The sequence below is a fragment of the Dermacentor albipictus genome, unplaced genomic scaffold (genome assembly GCF_038994185.2).
Source record: "Dermacentor albipictus isolate Rhodes 1998 colony unplaced genomic scaffold, USDA_Dalb.pri_finalv2 scaffold_11, whole genome shotgun sequence".
Classification (NCBI taxonomy): Eukaryota; Metazoa; Arthropoda; class Arachnida; order Ixodida; family Ixodidae; genus Dermacentor; species Dermacentor albipictus.
The window spans coordinates 10,484,874-10,502,979 of record NW_027225565.1 but is presented as its reverse complement, the minus strand read 5'-3'; the positions used below and the strand labels follow the sequence as shown (position 1 = coordinate 10,502,979).

The 18,106-nt window shown below is 47.5% G+C and overlaps 1 protein-coding gene across 6 annotated transcripts in view; it reads right to left on the bottom strand.

Moving 5' to 3' along the window:
- Window positions 1–15,392: 15,392 nt before the first annotated feature.
- Window positions 15,393–18,106, bottom strand: part of LOC139051385 (uncharacterized) — a 101,136-nt gene continuing 98,422 nt past the window's right edge. For 5 of the 6 annotated variants that reach the window (XM_070528401.1, XM_070528402.1, XM_070528403.1 and 2 more), the window contains 2 exons: window positions 16,831–17,156; window positions 15,393–15,750 (listed from right to left, as the gene is read on the bottom strand). In XM_070528401.1, the coding sequence (XP_070384502.1) occupies window positions 16,950–17,156 (207 nt within the window). In that variant the 3' untranslated portion in view covers window positions 15,393–15,750; window positions 16,831–16,949. Of the gene's footprint in view, window positions 15,751–16,830; window positions 17,157–18,106 lie in introns of those variants that run through there. The other variant, XM_070528405.1, reaches the window with a different exon arrangement.

The following is an 18,106-nucleotide window of genomic DNA, read 5'->3' as shown; positions in this document are numbered from 1 at the left end:
GCCGCCTCGCGGGCGTGCTGGGTCGCCCAGGTTTGGTCGTCGAGGGCGGAGCTCCGCAGAGCCTCATGCAACCTCGACGAGAGAGTCGTGGTGTTAGTCTGTGCGTACTGTGCTGGGCACTCCCATAGCATATGCGGAAGCGTAGCCGGGTGAATTCCACAGCACCGGCAGTTGGGGGTAGTGTAGACGTCCGGAAATATAAGGTGGAGGCGGGCGGGTGAAGGGTACGTAGAAACGACATTTTTTTGGCGAAGCTCGGCCTCACTGTTAACAATATTGAAAGGTGTCATAGAATTGGGAAAAAGAAGGGAAAGACTCGTCCAGTTATAATCAAACTGCTCGACCACCGAGATAAAGTGTCGATACTGAGGGCTTGTCCAAAGCCAAAAGGTAGTAAGTATTCAATATCGGAGGATTTTTCGAAAAACGTGCGCGAAACAAGAAAGAAACTTTGGCTGAGCTCAGCACAAGAACGAGCAGAAGGCGCGAAAGCTAAGCTGGTCTTTGACAAGCTAATCGTAAACGGCACACTGTACGGGTGGAATGAGGAGAAGGGAGGGCGTTTCAGTATAGCAAAAAAATAAGACGTGACTTATGATATTAGATAGGCGGAACATCACCATCCTTATATGTTAACTGCCGCAGCATCATGAATAAGATCGAGTCCCTAGAAGCGCTGTTGGTCTGCCACGATCCTGATTTAGTTGTGCTCACAGAAACGTGGCTGAACGAAGACGTTTTTGACAGTGAGTTCGTTCCAAGAAACTACAACGTTTTTTGAAAAGATCGTGATCGAAGAGGAGGTGGCGTAGCGGTTCTTTTCAAATCTTCATTACATGTTATAGCAATGCCTGACGTAACAGGCGTGGAAAGCCTATTTTGCAAACTTTATATAAATAAAGTCTGCTACCTTTTAGGAGCAGTTTACAGGCCTCCGAATTCACCTGCCATAATATTTGAACAGCTTAACCAGTATATGCATCGCCACGTAAAGCCTGAAGACAAACTGATTCTGGCAGGGGATTTTAACCTTCCCAATCTGCTCTGGAACACCTTTTCGATAACCAGTGCCAAAAGTGTCGAGAATGAAATGTTAAACATTGTGTTCAACTTCGACCTATTGCAAGTTGTAAATGAGGCAACCAGAATTCAGAACGGCTCTGAGTCAGTCCTTGATCTGTTCCTTATAAGTGGGAATATTAAAGACAAAGTGATCTGCAGCGTCACGTCCGGCATTTCAGATCACAAAGCAGTAGTCTTGACGTTAGAGGACGTCGCATTGGAACAGCGAGGCAATGTCAAGTTGTTTCCTAATTTTTCTAAAGCGGAAGACGAGTCTATTCTTGATACTCTCAGTTTTAATTATGACTCTTTCAGAAACAGCACTAGTTCGGTAAATGATTTGTGGCTTTTCTTCAAGGGGGTCATTCACGAATGCATTCAGCGTTTCGTGCCAAGGATAGCTAAAAAACATAACTTTCGAAATCCATGGATAAGTCGAGTAACGCTGCAGCTGCAGCTGCATCGAAAATTGAAACGCCTAAAGAAGAGGGCGAGAACGACAAACAGGTCTGACTTGAAACTAATGGTCGAGCAGATATCGGAGGAGGTGAAGAACAAGATTGCGCATGATAAGAAAAACTATTTCGATATAACACTGCCATCCATTATCAAAAGGTCACCTGAAAAATTTTGGAGATTGGTGAGCCCGAAGTCTCGCTCTAACGACGGACGTGTAGTTTATGGTGGCTGCGTGCAGGATGATGCAGGGGCTTGGATGGCATTCAATAAAAATTTCAGATACATATTTACACAAGATGACGGCCGTCTTCCGCCTTTTGAAGTGTCCGTACCTCCTATTCCTGATGTCGTAATAAGTGAACATGGCATTTTAAACCTGCTGTTGAACCTTGAGGTAAAAAAATCTCCTGGACCAGACAATATCCCAAATGCTTTCTTGAAACGTTATGCTGAGTGGTGTGCAAAATACTTACATGTTCTGTACACTAGGTGTTTAAACGAAGCTGCAGTACCTGATGATTGGCGGGATGCCAGAATCGTGCCTTTGCACAAATCTGGTGACAAAACACTCATTCAGAATTACCGTCCAATTTCGCTAACCTCAACAGCTTGTAAAATATTAGAGCATATTATTCACAAACATATAACTGCTTTTATTGAAGAACATAAGCTACTTACCTGCATGCAGCACGGCTTTAGGCGAGGATTTTCAACTAATACTCAACTTGCAGAAATCATTCATCACTTTGCAGCAGCCTTAAACGAGGGTAAACAAACAGACGTAATTTTCATGGATTTCCGTAAGGCGTTTGATAAAGTCTCGCATAACAAATTGTTGCATAAGCTAAGCTACATTCTGCAAAACAACAAACTACTCGCCTGGATAAAGAGTTATTTGACTAACCGACGTCAGTTTGTAACACTAAATTCAGCCAGTTCAGATAAGGTGCCCGTTGATTCCGGCGTCCCCCAAGGATCAGTTCTTGGTCCACTTCTGTTTTTACTTTACATAAATGACATTGTGGATCAGATTTCTGTGGGTGTTAGGTTGTACGCTGATGACTGTGTTCTGCACGAAAAAATTTCCTCTGTTGACGATCAAATTAGACTGAATGATGCCTTTAAAAGCATAGTAACATGGTGCAATGATTGGCAAATGGAAATTAACTTCGATAAAAGTGTCTTTATGAGAATATCGTTAAAAAACAAGCCTTTATTGTACAACTACAATGCCGAAAACATCATGCTTTCTGAGGTAACCGCATATAAATACCTTGGCCTCTGGATTACTAACACTCTCTCATGGAACAAACATGTTGACATTGTCACGGCAAAATGCCTTCGAAAACTATTTTTTCTAAGACGCTCTCTAAAATTCGCTGCGCCTCCTGTGCGTTTTCTTTCTTACAATGCCATCATTCGACCAATGTTGGAATACGCAATTGTCATATGGGATCCCTTTACTAAAAGAAACATTACTAAACTAGAAAAAGTTCAAAAAAAGGGCAGTACGATTCATATATAATTCGTATGGCCGCACTTCAGTTACGGAGCTTCTCAAGAGAAGTGGATTGCCACCTGTAACACAAAGGAACCAAACATGCCGTTTAAAGTTTTTATTTCAGCTCATAAAGGGGCACTACAACATTGATACATCACGCTTTATCACTTTCTCTACTGGTTATGCTACACGTCATCGACACTCACAGACAATAACACCGTTAATTACTAAAAAGAATTGCTTCAAGTTTTCCTTTTTCCTCAGAACTATTGTTGAATGGAATAATCTCACTGATGACGTTGTAACTCAATGCTCATTGCCATTATTTGAGTCGCACCTATGTTTATCTAGCGAGTGATTTACTGTGTGTTATTCAGTAACTGCTTGCATTTGTACATCGCGAGTGACCTATGTTATGTATCGCTGTATATTTACTTGGATGTTTTTCACTTTGTATGCACCCTGCTAAGGTCCTGGAAACAGGACCGCAGTATCAATAAATAAATAAATAAATAAATAAATAAATAAATAAATAAATAAATAAAACGTTTTCCTGCATGCTTACTTGCGTGGTCGACCGCACAGAGCCAAAGACTTCAGAGACGCCCTTCGGAACGTTATTGACCTGAAGGAAATAAGTTGCATCGGTCAATTTCAGATGTCGCACGTGTGGGTGGTGACGTGCAAATCAGGGATGACAAAATCAAAGCTAGTCACATGCGGGGAATTATCAGTAAAAGATAGACGCTGCGTCGTTATTGATTCTGAGCCCACGGCAGTTAAAACGAAGCTTTAGTGGCTTCCTGAGCGTTTGGAAGACGACTACATTCGAGATGCGCTCCAGGCTTACGGGAAAGTGAAGTCTATATCAGCAGAAAGCTGGAGAGTATCGGAGATGGAACCAATGCGTACGCTAAATCATGACGTGGTGTTGACTCTTGCCGATGAAGTCTGCGTGGAGGACGTTCCACATCTACTACCTGTTTGTGGAGTGTAGAGTCTTATAATAATTTCAGGCCAGCCCCCACTTTGTCAGCGCTGTAACGAAGTCGCGCACATTCGTTGAAACTGCAGAACCCCACGTTGTGAAGCCTGCCGGCGCTTTGGCCACACAGCTGAAGAATGTGTCGCAACATACACCGATAAATTACGACACAGAACAATACCTCCGGATGAAAGCTTCCAAGATCACATAATGGATATTACGGAGGTTCTCGATGCGACTGGAGACGTTCCCTCTTCCGCAGAGACCAGCTGTGCCAGTAAAGCCCCTCTGCATGCATGTTAAAGCCAATGGCATCGCAGAACCGCCTGTGAAAACAGAAAGTAGCGAAGAGAAAGATGACCAACCGAAGCAACAGCCCAAAGAAGCACCCGCTGCCACGGAGCCAGTTGCTGTCCAGCAAGCGAATGAGGGAGCCGGAGGTGACTCATCTCGTACACCCAAGCATCTCAACACGTGCGCTATGCTGGCAGAGGACAGACGAAGTAACGCGGCTACTTCAATTCCGAAGCTCCGTGTGACTAACAGATCGGAATCAAGCACGGACAGCGAGACGACCAGTACCACAAGAAAAGCACGTCGCCGCAAAACATCGAAACACTGAGGAAAGTGCCGACGATCACGGTCCAGAAGGCCTGGTGAGAGTTCGGACCCTGACCGTAGCCTCGCCGTTGCTCTCCAGGACTAATCACTTAGATCATTAAGTCCAAATAGTTGGTAGTCCCCATGGCCCTGTCCCAGCAACTTCTCTTCGTAACTTTGAACGTATGAGGCCTTAGGTCTTCGCAGAAACAGGCATAGCTTCGCCGGCTTTTGTCAAGGAAGCCGGCGAAGCCGGTTCCACTGAGTAGCTTGCAATGCTCCAGGTAGACCTTGCTAAAGCTTCGGGTCATGCTGGCCACGCGTCGAAATGACGCGCGCGTCTCACCATCCGCGTGTCAATCGCGCCTGAAATCGCGCCATGCGGTTCTGCCTTCACTCTTGTTTATTTTCTCTTCTGGGGCATGCCAAAGCTGGCTCCATTGTGCTTAAAGGCGTTAAGGCGGAACCGCATGGCGCGATTTCAGGCGCGATTGACGCGCGGATGGTGGGACGCGCGCGTCATTATGACGCGTGCCCAGCAAGATCCATCACGAAATCGCGCCGCCGCGTGTTGCTAGGAGTAGAAAAAAACGTGCCGCGCGGCGCGTCCGCCAATCAGAGTTCAGGTAAGTCACGTGGCATTTAGTCACTAGGCCACCAGATGGCCGTGCTCTCTGCACATCTCAAGGAGTCGCATCTCGACGGAACCTCTTTGGCGGATTTTTTTTTTTTTCTCGGCAGAACTGGCGCGCGCGTCGAAGGAAACACGTGCTACTGCGATGCGGAAAGTATACATATTCGCAGTTTCGCACACAATTTTACAATCTTGCTGTCTGAAATCAAGCTTGATAAATGCACTTTGGAAAAAATATCGCTGTGTAATTACCCAAGGACTGTTTTTATTGTAATGTTCTGTAACTTTAAGGGCATATAATATATCCAGTAAAGAAGACAATTCATGTCGTTGGGAGTTAGGTAGTCTGGAAACCTGGAAAACGCGGCGCGACAGCGCCGCTACCTTTTAGGCTAAACCCCATTGACGCGATTTTGTGCGCGACAGCGACGAGCGACGGGTTCGCGCGACGGATCGGGCCGTCGCTTGAACAGATCGCTCGGTCTTGTCGCGCGATCGCTCGGTTTTGCAAATCTAGAATTCGTCGCTCGTCGCCCGGAAGTGCTATGAGCGACTAGCCAATAGCGCAAAGCCGGAACTGGATGTACATAACTTCAGTACTTCTGATTGTCGCACGGAACGAGCAAACGATTGAATTTTTATACGTGCAAGGATAAGAACCTACTGCAAGACTTTCAGAAATATTTTATGCTGCTTTTTACAGTAAAATACATCAACTTAAGTTAATAAAGCACGCGTCACGCTAGTTTCGGCGCCTATATTGCTGCCCTCATACCGGCAACGCTGGGGAGACGTCGCTCGAAGTCGTCGCTCGCATGGGGTGCAACTTGTAGGCGACGAGCGAACGCGACAGCCATCTCCATCGCGTCGCTTGTCGCTGTCGCGTGCAAGATCGCTTGCATGGGGTTTATACTTTTTTCGTACGGGTGCTCGCGCGTCGACGGCAACGCGGGCGTTTGCCGCGCGTCGCGTTTTTTGCTCGCGAAAAACGCGCCATGCGGTTCCAGCTTTAGGCTTTGCTACACCTGCTGTACTACTCGCTTAGTTATTATTGGCCAACTCTCCGAACCCGTTTCTATTTGCTCATCAGTAAAACAAGGATGCTTGATGTCCCCACTACAATTCGCCCTTTACCTGGAACCGCTATGCTTAAGCGTAATTCAGTCGAGTTACGTCCAAGGCTTCAATATACTGGGAAATGAAGTAAAAGTCTTAGCTTAAGCTGGAACCGCATGGCGCGTTTTTTGCGAGCGAAAAACGCGACGTGCGGGCGGCAAACGCCCGCGTTGCCGCCGACGCGCGAGAACCCGTACAAAAAAAAAAAAAGGAGCGGCGCTTTCGCGCCGCGTTTTCCGTGTTGCTAGACAACATAACTCTCAACGACATGTATTGTCTCTCTTACCGCATATATAATATGCCCTTAAACTTACAGAACACTACAATAAAAATAATCTGAGTGTAATTAGACAGCGACATTTCTTTCCAAAGTGTATTTATCAAGCTTAATTTCAAGCAGCAATATTGTGTGCGAAACTGCGACTATATGTACCTTCCGCATGCTGAGGAGCCACTGCTTGTTTACAACTTCACATATAAAAAGGAGGGTCGGCCGCTTACTGCCGAGCAGAAGAGGCGATTGCTACTATTAAGGGGGATGCTGATTCTGAATCAAGAAAAAATGCAGGTCAGGAGATACATGTGGGTGCGGCCTGCCTGGTTAAAAAGAGAGCGAGGACCATACACTCGTAATATTATTAGCAAATTGTCTAGCCAGTATTAGCGATGAGACGCGACGCTTCTCCACTTTAGTTATTAGGGCCTCGTTGAAGGTTGCTTTATTCATTTTAGGTGAACACGATGCGCGAACGAAATCACGGTAGCACATGTTTTCCTTGACGCGCGCGCCAGTTCTTCCGAGAGAAAAAAAAAATCCGCCAAGGAGGTTCCGTCGAGATGCGCAGAGAGCAGGGCCATCTGGTGGCAAAATAGAACCAAAATGCCACGTGACCAAATGACACATGACTTACCTGAACTCTGATCGGGGGACGCGCCTCGCGACGCGTTTTGTTCTACTCCGAGCAGCAGCACGCGACGGCGCGATTTCGTGACGGATTATGCTGGGAACGCGTCAAAATGACGCGCGCGTCAATCGCGCCTGAAATCGCGCCATGCGGTTCCGCCTATATGCAGATGATCTAGCGTTCTTCTGCATGGATAGGTCCAGCGTTCAAAAGGTAGTATCGATAATAGAAGAATTTGGCCGCATTTTAGGAGCACGAATGAACTCCTCAAAAAGTTTAGGCCTATGGTTTGGCTCATGGTGCTATACACCAGAGCAGTTTGCAGGCGTTAAGTGGACTGATGTCCCGCCAAAATATCTTGGCGTGCCGCTAGACGCATATAAATTAAGCGCACACTATTGGAAAGACCAGGTTTTGGCCCTGCGAAGTTACTCCCAGATATTCGTTCCACAACGACTTTCTATTTTGGGGAAACCGAAGCCTGCAATAAGTTTATGGCAACAAAAATTCACTATGTATTGCAAGTTATTGATTGTGCTACGCTATACATCCAACGCTTTCACCGTATCTTTGCGACCTTCGTATGGTCTTCAACTTTTGAGCCCATGAGGCGAAACAATATCTTTAGGCCTCTCTCCCCTTGTTATCTTTGCTTTCCCCCTTTCCTATTCTCCCGGTGTAGTGTAACCAACCGGACGTGATTCTGCTTAACCTCCCTGCCTTCTTCTTATCTCTTTCCCTCCCCCCCCCCCCTTTAGGCCTGTTAGTGAAGGTGGGCTGGGCTTAATACATCTTTATGTGCGGGAAATAGTGTATCGTTTCTTCTTTTTTCGCGATACTTCGCATCCTATAATTCGGTCATAAGTGCAAGTCGCACTTCTTAATGCGTTACCTGATTTAGTTGTTTCTTCAAATCTTTCTTCGCGCTTATGCTTGTGGTGGTTCATGCAAGACGTTTACTTGGCGGTTCGTTTCCTGGCAGTTCGGTTTTCCACTGAATACCTGTACTCCGTGTCGCGTAAAACGTTATACAAAAATTTATTGTACATGCTATTTCCGCCTCCATTTTATCGATCACTGTACATTCAATGGCCAGGTTACGATGTACTAAAGCGAGTTCGTAAAATGTATTTATCCCCTTGCGGCAAAACATTCCTTTATAAACTTTATAGTGAAACCATACCGGTAAAAACATGGCTACAGAAGAAGGGTATCTTTGTCTCTTCTGTTAACTGTCGCCTTTGTGATGTACCAGAGAAGATTGAACATTGTTTTATTAGCTGCACCGACGCCATCCTATTTTGGGATGTCCTCCAACGGACTTTGAAGAAAGACTAAGATTAACGCTCATACTGTGCGGTATACCTGCTGCAAACCTCTGATAATAGTGCACCTTTCGATATTTTTTTTTTCTCATGGGAATGCACAGTTTGTGGAAAACGCGAACGATGGACCGAAACGCCGAAATGGTGGTACTTACAAGGGTACATTTTATCCAAGTGACTCTACGCCTAAAACATGTTTATGATGGACTCGATATACAACCAGACTGGTACCCTATTTTGGTACGTGCTTATCCTTACCACCCTTCTAAAGGGAAACCATCGTTTCTACTCACGGTATGAACGCTGCCTTTTCTGCGTGTGACTTTCATAGTGCCCTCCATTCTCTGACTATGCAGAACTGGTGAATGTCGCGTTGAACGCTACTATAATACATACCATGAAAGAAAAAAAAGTGACCTCTTTCCTGAGTGGATTTCGCATCTGGACGCTTGTCCTTATTTGAGTAATTTCCGAACTTTCATTGGACTGCGTAGCATGCGTGCGTTTGTTTTTCTCGGGTGTGTCTAAATGTAATGAAAATAATTTTCGCATGCGATTACTCACACTTCAATGGAATAAAGAAAAAATTAAAAGGAGCGCGATTGTGGCCTAATAGTTGGAGAATTGAGGGACATGGTTCGAATCCCGCCGCCGCACAAATTTTACGTTTTATTTGTTCTTTTGAATGAATGCGAATTTACTCTTCGAGAACCTGACCAGCGAGCGACATACCGACCCAGGCGAGAACATGAAATGATAGGCAAAGAAGGCGATCGCCCACGTTTTTAGAGTGAGAATCCGTAGAAAAGGGAGAAACAGCGCAATGACTTTTTAGAAAGGCTCAAAACCGGAGTAAAGGGCAAATTTTCATGTATGGCAACGTCACTCCGACGAACTAAATCAATGTTTGTAGCTGCTGTAGCTGCTGGAACGTCTCGTAAGTTACAGGCTGAAATAGCTCAAAACAGCCAGAGATCGCAGGAACGCACACAGCGCAGCAATTTGCTGGGGCTTGGGAAAACCATCGACCGCCATTCAAAATTAACACGTTGTTCGTTTCCGCTTTGAGGTACTTGAAAACCACGCAAAGCTGTCCAACAGGCCTATGTATAATAAACTGTTGCAGTATCGTAAAATTTCGCCAGCTTGATGATGCCGTAGAACATAGGCGCGAAGTCGTCAGCGTGTATTTTCGGGCCACGCCGAATATGTTTCATTCACATCGCGGAACCAACGTTGTAGGATGTGCATGTCTTTGTGAGGAGTATCAACATTTTGCGTGCCGACGTCACTCTGCAGCGGCGACTTCGTAACCAAAGACTTTTAGAAAACATCCATCGACGATCGTCACGTGCTTCCCGCTGCGCGTACCTTCACCGGGCATTTTAAGACGCGCGGCCATCGAATAAAAACAAAGGAAGGTTTACCTCGTCATTGGCCGCTACATTTGTGCATTGAAGCACGCATTTGCCTTTATATTGCGTTTTTCATGACACGCAGACAAGATATCGTAGGACTGGAACGTTGTCAACAGACGTACGAACGTCCCAGGTTGGCGGCCAGGTTGGCGGCGTAGCCGGAAGCTATGGAAATTGTAGCCCAAACGTAGTCAAACATAAAAATGAGCAAAAAATTTGTAGCCCAATATACCCATTTTTATCTTTATTTTTACTTGTATATACATTTTCACATTGGACTATGGCAATCCCTTTATGCACAACCCATCATATACCAAAATGTACATGACGCCATGACAAACGCTTATTAATATCAACAACAACGACATCATGCTTGCACACAGTAAACTTTTTGGTTGGCCCCGGAAACTCACGTTTCGGCGAATCGCTGCAGAGGGCGAATCTATGGAAATTAATCTCAAATGTAAGCACGGACAAAAAAACTCGGAGGAAGCTTCGACTTTAGGAGGGGAACGCGATGGCATTCAAAAGTCCCCGACTGCTCCTCGCGCTTCCCGGCAACTGCAGCTTGTGTAACCGTAGTGTTTACCTGCAAACGTTGGCGGCGAGGCTATGCACGCAGGCGAGCTTTATGGTTCATTATTTTTTCTCCGCCCGCACGGCGGGTGCCGCGGAGCTCCATTTGCGTGGTGTTGCAAGGAACACAGCGGGGCGCGCCGCTTAATGGCGTTTTTCACTGGTCGAACAGGAGCGGCGGCCGAAATCCTCGAGTGAGCGCTGGTTGTTGCACAAATCCGAGTCGGCCAGCGGATCGCAAAAAACGCTCCGCGGGGGATCACGCAGCAAGTCTGCGTACGCGTCACGCAAACCGGTTCCGGAAACCATGCCCGACTTCCACTCTGTACGTTTACACGGCAATCAAATTCGCCCTCCCTCGTGCGTTGACCGCAGATACTGTCATTTCCATGTCGCGCCCGCGAGGATTGCGCATCGACAACGTACAGTACGTAGAAAGCTTCGTACAGCACCTGCGTCACCTCGTAGTCGCTGTCGTCCGCGATCTCGTCGCTAAAGGCGAGCTCTACAGCAGCACCGAACGCGGCCATATTGCGAAGCGCGTACCAACGGGTTACTGATTTCGCTCGAAGGCAGAAGTGACGCGAGCTATTTCCGCCCGAACCCGCGCTAAGAAACCTCAAACGGGAGCTGGAAAATGTGTTTGTGTTTCAGTTTCTACGCAACAGAAATATGTCCTCTCGTATGTTCAAATTGCAATCCGACGCTATCATGTCTGTACGTTGAGTGTAAGTCGTACTTCACGAGATTTCTGACGAATTTCACTTTGAGATATTCTATTAGTTCAGTAACGCATATGCGCCAGGCGGTGGGCTTGCGCGGTTCGGAATAATTTTTCTCATACGGACTACAGCGGTGACACCGCGTGTGCCGATACCGGATATAAAATTCATATTGCAGGTGAGGGAAACTGGCAGTAAAGCTTACCGTGAGAAACCTGGAGTAGGTCGAAAGCTGTGCCTGGCGTGATACTTCACCGAGAAGCCATGGCCATGAACACACTGGAAAGTGTCATCTATCTACCCGTGCTTCCATTCTTTCGTGCCGGCGCAACAATCGCCCAACCCTGTTTTATTACTCTCCCTTTGGGAGCATAGCCATGTTAGTACAGTGTGCTCTGAAACACCCTTTACTCATGTAGGCTCATCCCGATGCCTGGTGATCGGCTGTCTGATGACTGAAACCGACAACACGAAGCTGAGACGATGTTGCTGGCGCAAATGTTAGCACGGTGAAGTGCGGTGTAACTTTAAGTGCATCAAAGATGAAAGCCATCGGCTCAGACAATAGACGAGGCAACCTAAAGTTTGCCCGCGCGGCAGCAGCGCCGAACGCTCCCCTAGCGGACCGATGGAAGTTTCGAGGGTCGCCGCTGCGCTAGCGCGCGCCCGTGTTCTGTACGGCGGGAGCGCTCGTGCGCGTGGTTTCTGCGATGCCGAGTGCGACCTCATCAGCCAGGAAAGGTGGCACGCAATACTGATCTGTTGTTGATTGGCACAGCAGCCTCGAAAACACGAAAGGTCGTACGCCGCCCGTGAAGTTCTACAGATTTCCTGGGAAGTGGTACGAGAAGGACAGACGACAAGCATGGATAGCTGCAGTGCGCCGAGTCAAGTAAGTCTCGTACTTTCGCATTCGCGTGTAATATCTTGAAAGCGGAATAGTCATATGCCTGTTTTTAGTGCACGGCCGTTTGTTTAGTCGTGTCGCGTTGTTGAATAGTGGTGGCATCCGCCGTTTGTTAGCGGTAAATGCATGCGTGTTGCGCCGCTAAGCTCTACGACGCGTGCTCGATTCCCAGCTACGGCGGCCGCATTTCGATAGGGGCAAAATGCAAGAAGACCCTTGTTACCGTGTGCTTTGATTCTTGTGCACGTTAAAGAACCCCCAGAGGTTAAAATTATTCCTGAGACTCCCCATTACAGCGGGCCTCATAATGATTTCGTGGTTTTGGCATGGTTTTGGCACTTGGAACCCCCGAATTTATTTGGTTGTCCTGTGCCTTCCCTCGCGATCGGCATGGGCGAGCTCAAGAGAATTGTTTCCCTTTTCCAAACGCTGCAACTTAAATTACTAGTTGTGCAGGTAACGAAAGGGGCCACGCGCTACTTTTGTGTGGTAGCAGACCGTATTTAATGCAAGCCACGGTCGTCGCGTGCGTCGGGAAGCGGCAGATCGGAAAGCAGCCGCTCGAGACGTGCGCGTTATGTTTGTTGTTTGCCCATGCTTTCTAAGTATCTAAGTGTGCAAGTATCATAACTTGTAGTGGTACCACTCTTGTAGAATAATATATGCACACAATCACAGGAACGTTGCCTTTGCAAAAATATTATTGGGAGTAATTTAATCCCCACAACAAATAGGCACACATACTGTTTCATTTATATGCGATGCAGATGGAAGCGGCGCCAAACAGACCATTGGCAATCACAACAGTCTTCTCAGCAGTCAGCACCACCGGGACATATGCTTTCGTACTGCAGTGACACAGCTCTTGAGCAGCAGCAAGACACGTGTGAAACAGACTCCAGAACATGCCTTCGTGAAGTGACGGAACCGTCAAGAAGCAGCCCAATGGATCTGCAGTCATCGAGTAGTATGACAACAGAAGTACTTGCTGCCAGTGTGACTTATGTTGTAATTGAAATAAAAGTGGCTAAATTTCTGAACATGGTGCGTACCTCTAACTCGACGTCGTCTACGATCTTGTCGGACACCTGTGACACGTACTTGGCTTTCACTCTCACATCACCGTCCACAATTTGTTCAACGCCGTACACGTTCAGAAGCAGACGCTCCGCTATCGTGAGGTTGCCGCCACGAAAAAAAGCTGTCGGCGTCGGCAACCTTCTTGAAACCGCACGGCAATCTTTGCATCGCTGTTGCGCCAGCAGGCGATCTGCCGCCGTCGAAAAGGGAGCGCCGTGAGAACGAGCAGCGAAGAAAGGCGCGGACGGCACAACGTAAACAAAGCGGAGACTGCGCCACGACGCGACCGCGCTGCTTGGCGTTTCCACATTGGGGCGCTGTTGTCAGGAGGCGCAGTAGCGCCGCCTGGCCAAGGTTTTCTCGTCTATAGCACACTGAGGGGAGGGGGTGCATTTCACGCACGCACACACGCACAGCCGCCCTGACGCCTTAGCCAGCTGAAACAGCCTCCGAGATTTCTTTCTACTCGATGAAAGCCACTTCTGGAGCGTGGATTAGGGAGAACGACAGAAAGCTGAGCTAGTTGGTAAGGATTCCTAATGCAAAAGAAAGGAAAGGCGTGCAGATACGGACACAAAAGAAGCGGCATTCGTGTTGTCCACGTCTCTTGTGTCCGTGTCTGCACGCGTTACACCCCCCTCCCGTTTTTTTTTTTTACATTGTGGATTAAGGCGCCACTTATAGCCGAAATAAAGCCAAGTCGCCCAAGTCGACGCCATTTTTTTTCTGTAGCCCAATTTGGCTATATGTAGCCAAACCTGGCAACACTGCTGACGGACCACCGCGCAGATAATTCGTGAAGAATTTCTCCCACTGGCTGTTCCGCGGCGCCAACGTTCACGCACACTGAGAATAGTACGAGTGTTCTGCCGACCTCAAAGGCCAGCAGTGCCTCAATGGGGCGTGCTCACGCAGACACAATCGCAGAATATCCCAGCGCATCAGCCATCAAACGAAAATTGATCGTCCCGTAGAGTTTCTTGCAATAACTACTAGAAGCAACTATGGCGCGGCGCTCGTTCCACCACCGTGGAATAACGCCATGATGGTTAGTGCACAAACTTGTCTTATCTTTGTGCTTGTGGCTTGAAACTTTCTGCGGCTTTGTTTATTGTGCTTTATGGGCCTCCATTGGCCTAAATTTCTAAGCTATCTATACTTTGCAAAAGGCAATCATGCAGAAGGCATATAGACTCTGCGAACACGCACAATCGTTGCTAATAGCTGTGATTCTACCTGCCCATGCTTTCGAGACGTAATGGTTTCAATATCGAGCTTCTGTGCTAGAGGTCTTGTGTTCGACTCCTTTTGTCGGGGAATTTAATGTTTATGTAATCATTAGCGTAGTGTTGGATCTGGAGGACAATCCCTATTGCTGTCCCCCAGATTTTGGACCTTGCCGTTGGGTGCGGGAGTTGGCCGAGGTTGAGGAGGACTTTGAGATGAAAACGGGAGGTTTATTTACATTATTTACAGTGAAAGTACAAACAAATTAACAGTCACAAATTCATTACGGGCTGGCAGCAAGAAGCTCGAAAGGGATGAATGAAGGAATGCTCCCGTGCTGCTCCCGGTCTCTGGCTTTTAACCCCTTCGGTGTCTCGAAGTCACGTCCCGTTCGGCCAGTCGGCGAGCCCGCTCAGGTGTCGTCATTTTCGGCCGATGGTAGGCGCCCGTGCGAGTGTACGTCACATTCGGCTCAGAGGGTCGCTCCTTGGGCTCCAATTGTTGCAGACCAGGAAGGCGGTATTGCCTTCCTGGTCTGCAACTGCCGTCACAAAGGTGGACAGGGGGGATTGCTTTTAGGGCTTCACCGTGCATTACGGCCGTCGTTGCCTCGCGGCTTGCAAGCGCCGTGACAATAGGCGGATGGGGGGAAACGGGTTGTCTTCGAGCGACCTTTCGGAGCTGCAAAGCAGCTTGGCTCAGGACCCACGTTACCTGGAACTGTGCCAGGCTCCCGCTACATTTTCGGGAAGAGTCAAGCAGTTGGGACAATAGCTCCACATGTGGCGCACGAGGTGGAGGACGCCAACTTGTTTGGACGTGCCGCTCATCGGGAACGTGGTAGATGTGCTCCTGCGCTCCTTAATTAGCTGTGACACGATTCGGTGTGGCCTGGTGAGCTCGAAGGAGGCTCAGGAAAAGGTCCCGTATCTAACAGTAGTGCTTTCACTAAAATGATCAGATTAAAAAGTCACGAAAAACCCGTATAAAACCCATATAAAACCCGAAGGACGAAGTTTAGGCAAATCTATAGAGTAACCTTCAGTCCCATGCTGGCTGAATAGCCCTGCTTGCACCTTCCGTAGACACTGGCGCAACAGTTCCCTCCAGCACGCAACGATGGCTTCAAGCTTTTTTTCATCAGGCAGGTAAAGACTGGAACTACTTCCCCTTCAATGTTGCCGCCATCACATGTAATTCGGAATTGCTGGAGTCTGCTCACTTGCACTGCACCTGAAACGCAGTTTTAAAGGTACATGCTGACACTCACTTGTGTAATTCCGTAACAAACCGGTATATGTGACGAGTTTAGGGTTGTGAAGCCATGGTTTGCCGCCTGCATCATGACCCCAGCGCACCGCCGTAACAGTAATATAAACTAAATGCGCATACAATACAGCTTAAATAACCATTCTTTCCAACCATATGGTCTCCGCAAGTCAATACTGAGTCAACAAAGAAAAAAAAGAACAGCAGAAGAAAATGAAGGAGAAAATCAGAGGGAAAAGAGGACACAGAAAAGAGGAAAAGAAGCAGAAAGTAGGAAATAAAGGAGAAATAGAGAAGCGTAAGAAAGATCTGACAGCATTTTCTTTAGAAATTCAGCATTGATGGAAAATCTATTGCATACGCGTTTTTTTTTCCCTGAAAAGAGCAGTCATCACTTGCCACAAGAACGCTAAGGTTGTCTGCGTAATTAGGAGTACATATAGAGGTGATGCTAATATTTTAGCTGTACAAGATAAGCCACTGGCTTCTGTATTGCTTGGCGTTATTTATCGCTTGGGTTCCTTTCTTTCCCTGAAGCGTTCGGCTGCGCTAGGTACGGTCAACTGCCGCTATAGGCATGAGTCATGGTGCCGTTGTGCGTTTGCAATGCGCGTTCGACGCTCATTATCTAGACCCTATGTCATGTGTAGACTCCGGGTTCAGTCCTGGTTAACACCTCATGCTTTTCATTCACCCTTTCTCTCTATCCTGGTTGGCTTAGCTCGGCTTCAAACACAATTCATATACGAATAGATTCATAAACAAAATCGGCTCTGATGACGTTCTCCACGGTCGGGGAACGTGTTAGACATGCTCCTGCGCATCCTAATTGGAATGCGACGGCGATTGGATGTGGTCTGGGAACATTTAATAATGAAAATAATTTCGAATTTAAGAACGCGTTCTTGTGCGGACTAGGCGTTGTCTATGGAGCATTTAGGAACCCGTTCTCAAATTATGTGTTATTTTCGTTATTAAATGTTCTTACAAGCCGCCTCAGATTGAAAATGGGACTCTGCAGAGGGAGCAAAAATGTGAACTTGCATTGTGAAATCCCAGGAGCAGCACGACAGTGACACACTTAAGTTTTTTTTTTTTTCCTCCATTCGTTCACAAAGTTGGGTCACAGGCAAGTGCTGCGTCACTTCGTGTCTGCAGATAGCTCATCCTGGGAACTGGCCCGGCCAGCCTTGTAGTTCCCCGTGTTCGCTTGCCACGTCAGCCAGTACAAGGAAGGAACAGATATGATCCAACATATACGGGCCTAGTTGATCCAGCTGCAGAGGGGCCTCCCGCAGTTCGCCCTCGCCATCGCATTGGGTTTGGTTGCAGACCAGCTCGCCTCTCACGATTCCGGTGTGTCGCCAGAACTGCGCACGTACATCGTACATAGGTAAAGAAACGTGTGCGCTGTGAATACGCTCTAATAAGCCGTTTCAAGAATTTTACTGCAGATACGGTTTTTCTGAAGGCTCCCCGTGGACGGTCCCCGTGAAGGTCCCCGTGTTTCGCGAAAACACGTTGTCGCCCGACATGGATCGAGAGAGGACAGCGCACATACAGCGGGCGTTTCAGCGCCGATTGTTTGAGATATGAAAAAGTGAGCTTCAGAGAAAATACTTTCCGCAACACACGATTTGCAGCAAGGAAATTACAGAGAAAACTCATTGTCAGACCAGTTACAAGCCTAATTAACTAATGTTCCCTAATTAACTTTCGAATTATGATACTAAGGCCGTCAATGCCAGTTGGACGTTAGCAGCAAGTAGCGAGCTCATAACAAATGTGCTTTTAAAACGGATTACAAGCCTTTATTTCAAGCACACTGGTACATAGAGTTTATACTCACTTTCAGCACGAAACCCAAACTGACCGCGCCACGAGCACGCGTAACCGCGCCGTAAAGGTTACGTCATGGCGTGTCTTGCGGTCCTTGAATTTGACATCCGCAGGGGCCATCCAGTGCGCCAAGCTTATCTACGGGAGGCGAATTCGGCCAGCGGCCCAAGTTCAGCGCTTGCTTCGCCATTGTTAACCCCCCGCCCCCCCTCTTGAACTTGAAAAAAGGGAAACATACTAATTGGCGCAATGACCTTTTCCCAGCGAACGGTATTGAGACGCCGCAAAGTTTTTTACAGAGAAGCTATATTTGGCTAGCCGATTCGTCCGCCCGTCCGTATGTCGGTCGCCTGTACGCCGAAAACTCCGGCACAACTCCACGCGCACACGTGAACAAATAAAAAAGAGAAAGATGCGCGCGATTAGCCAACACCCCCAAGATAGCACACGGCCTGTTTACTGCGATCCAGGAGGTCACGCA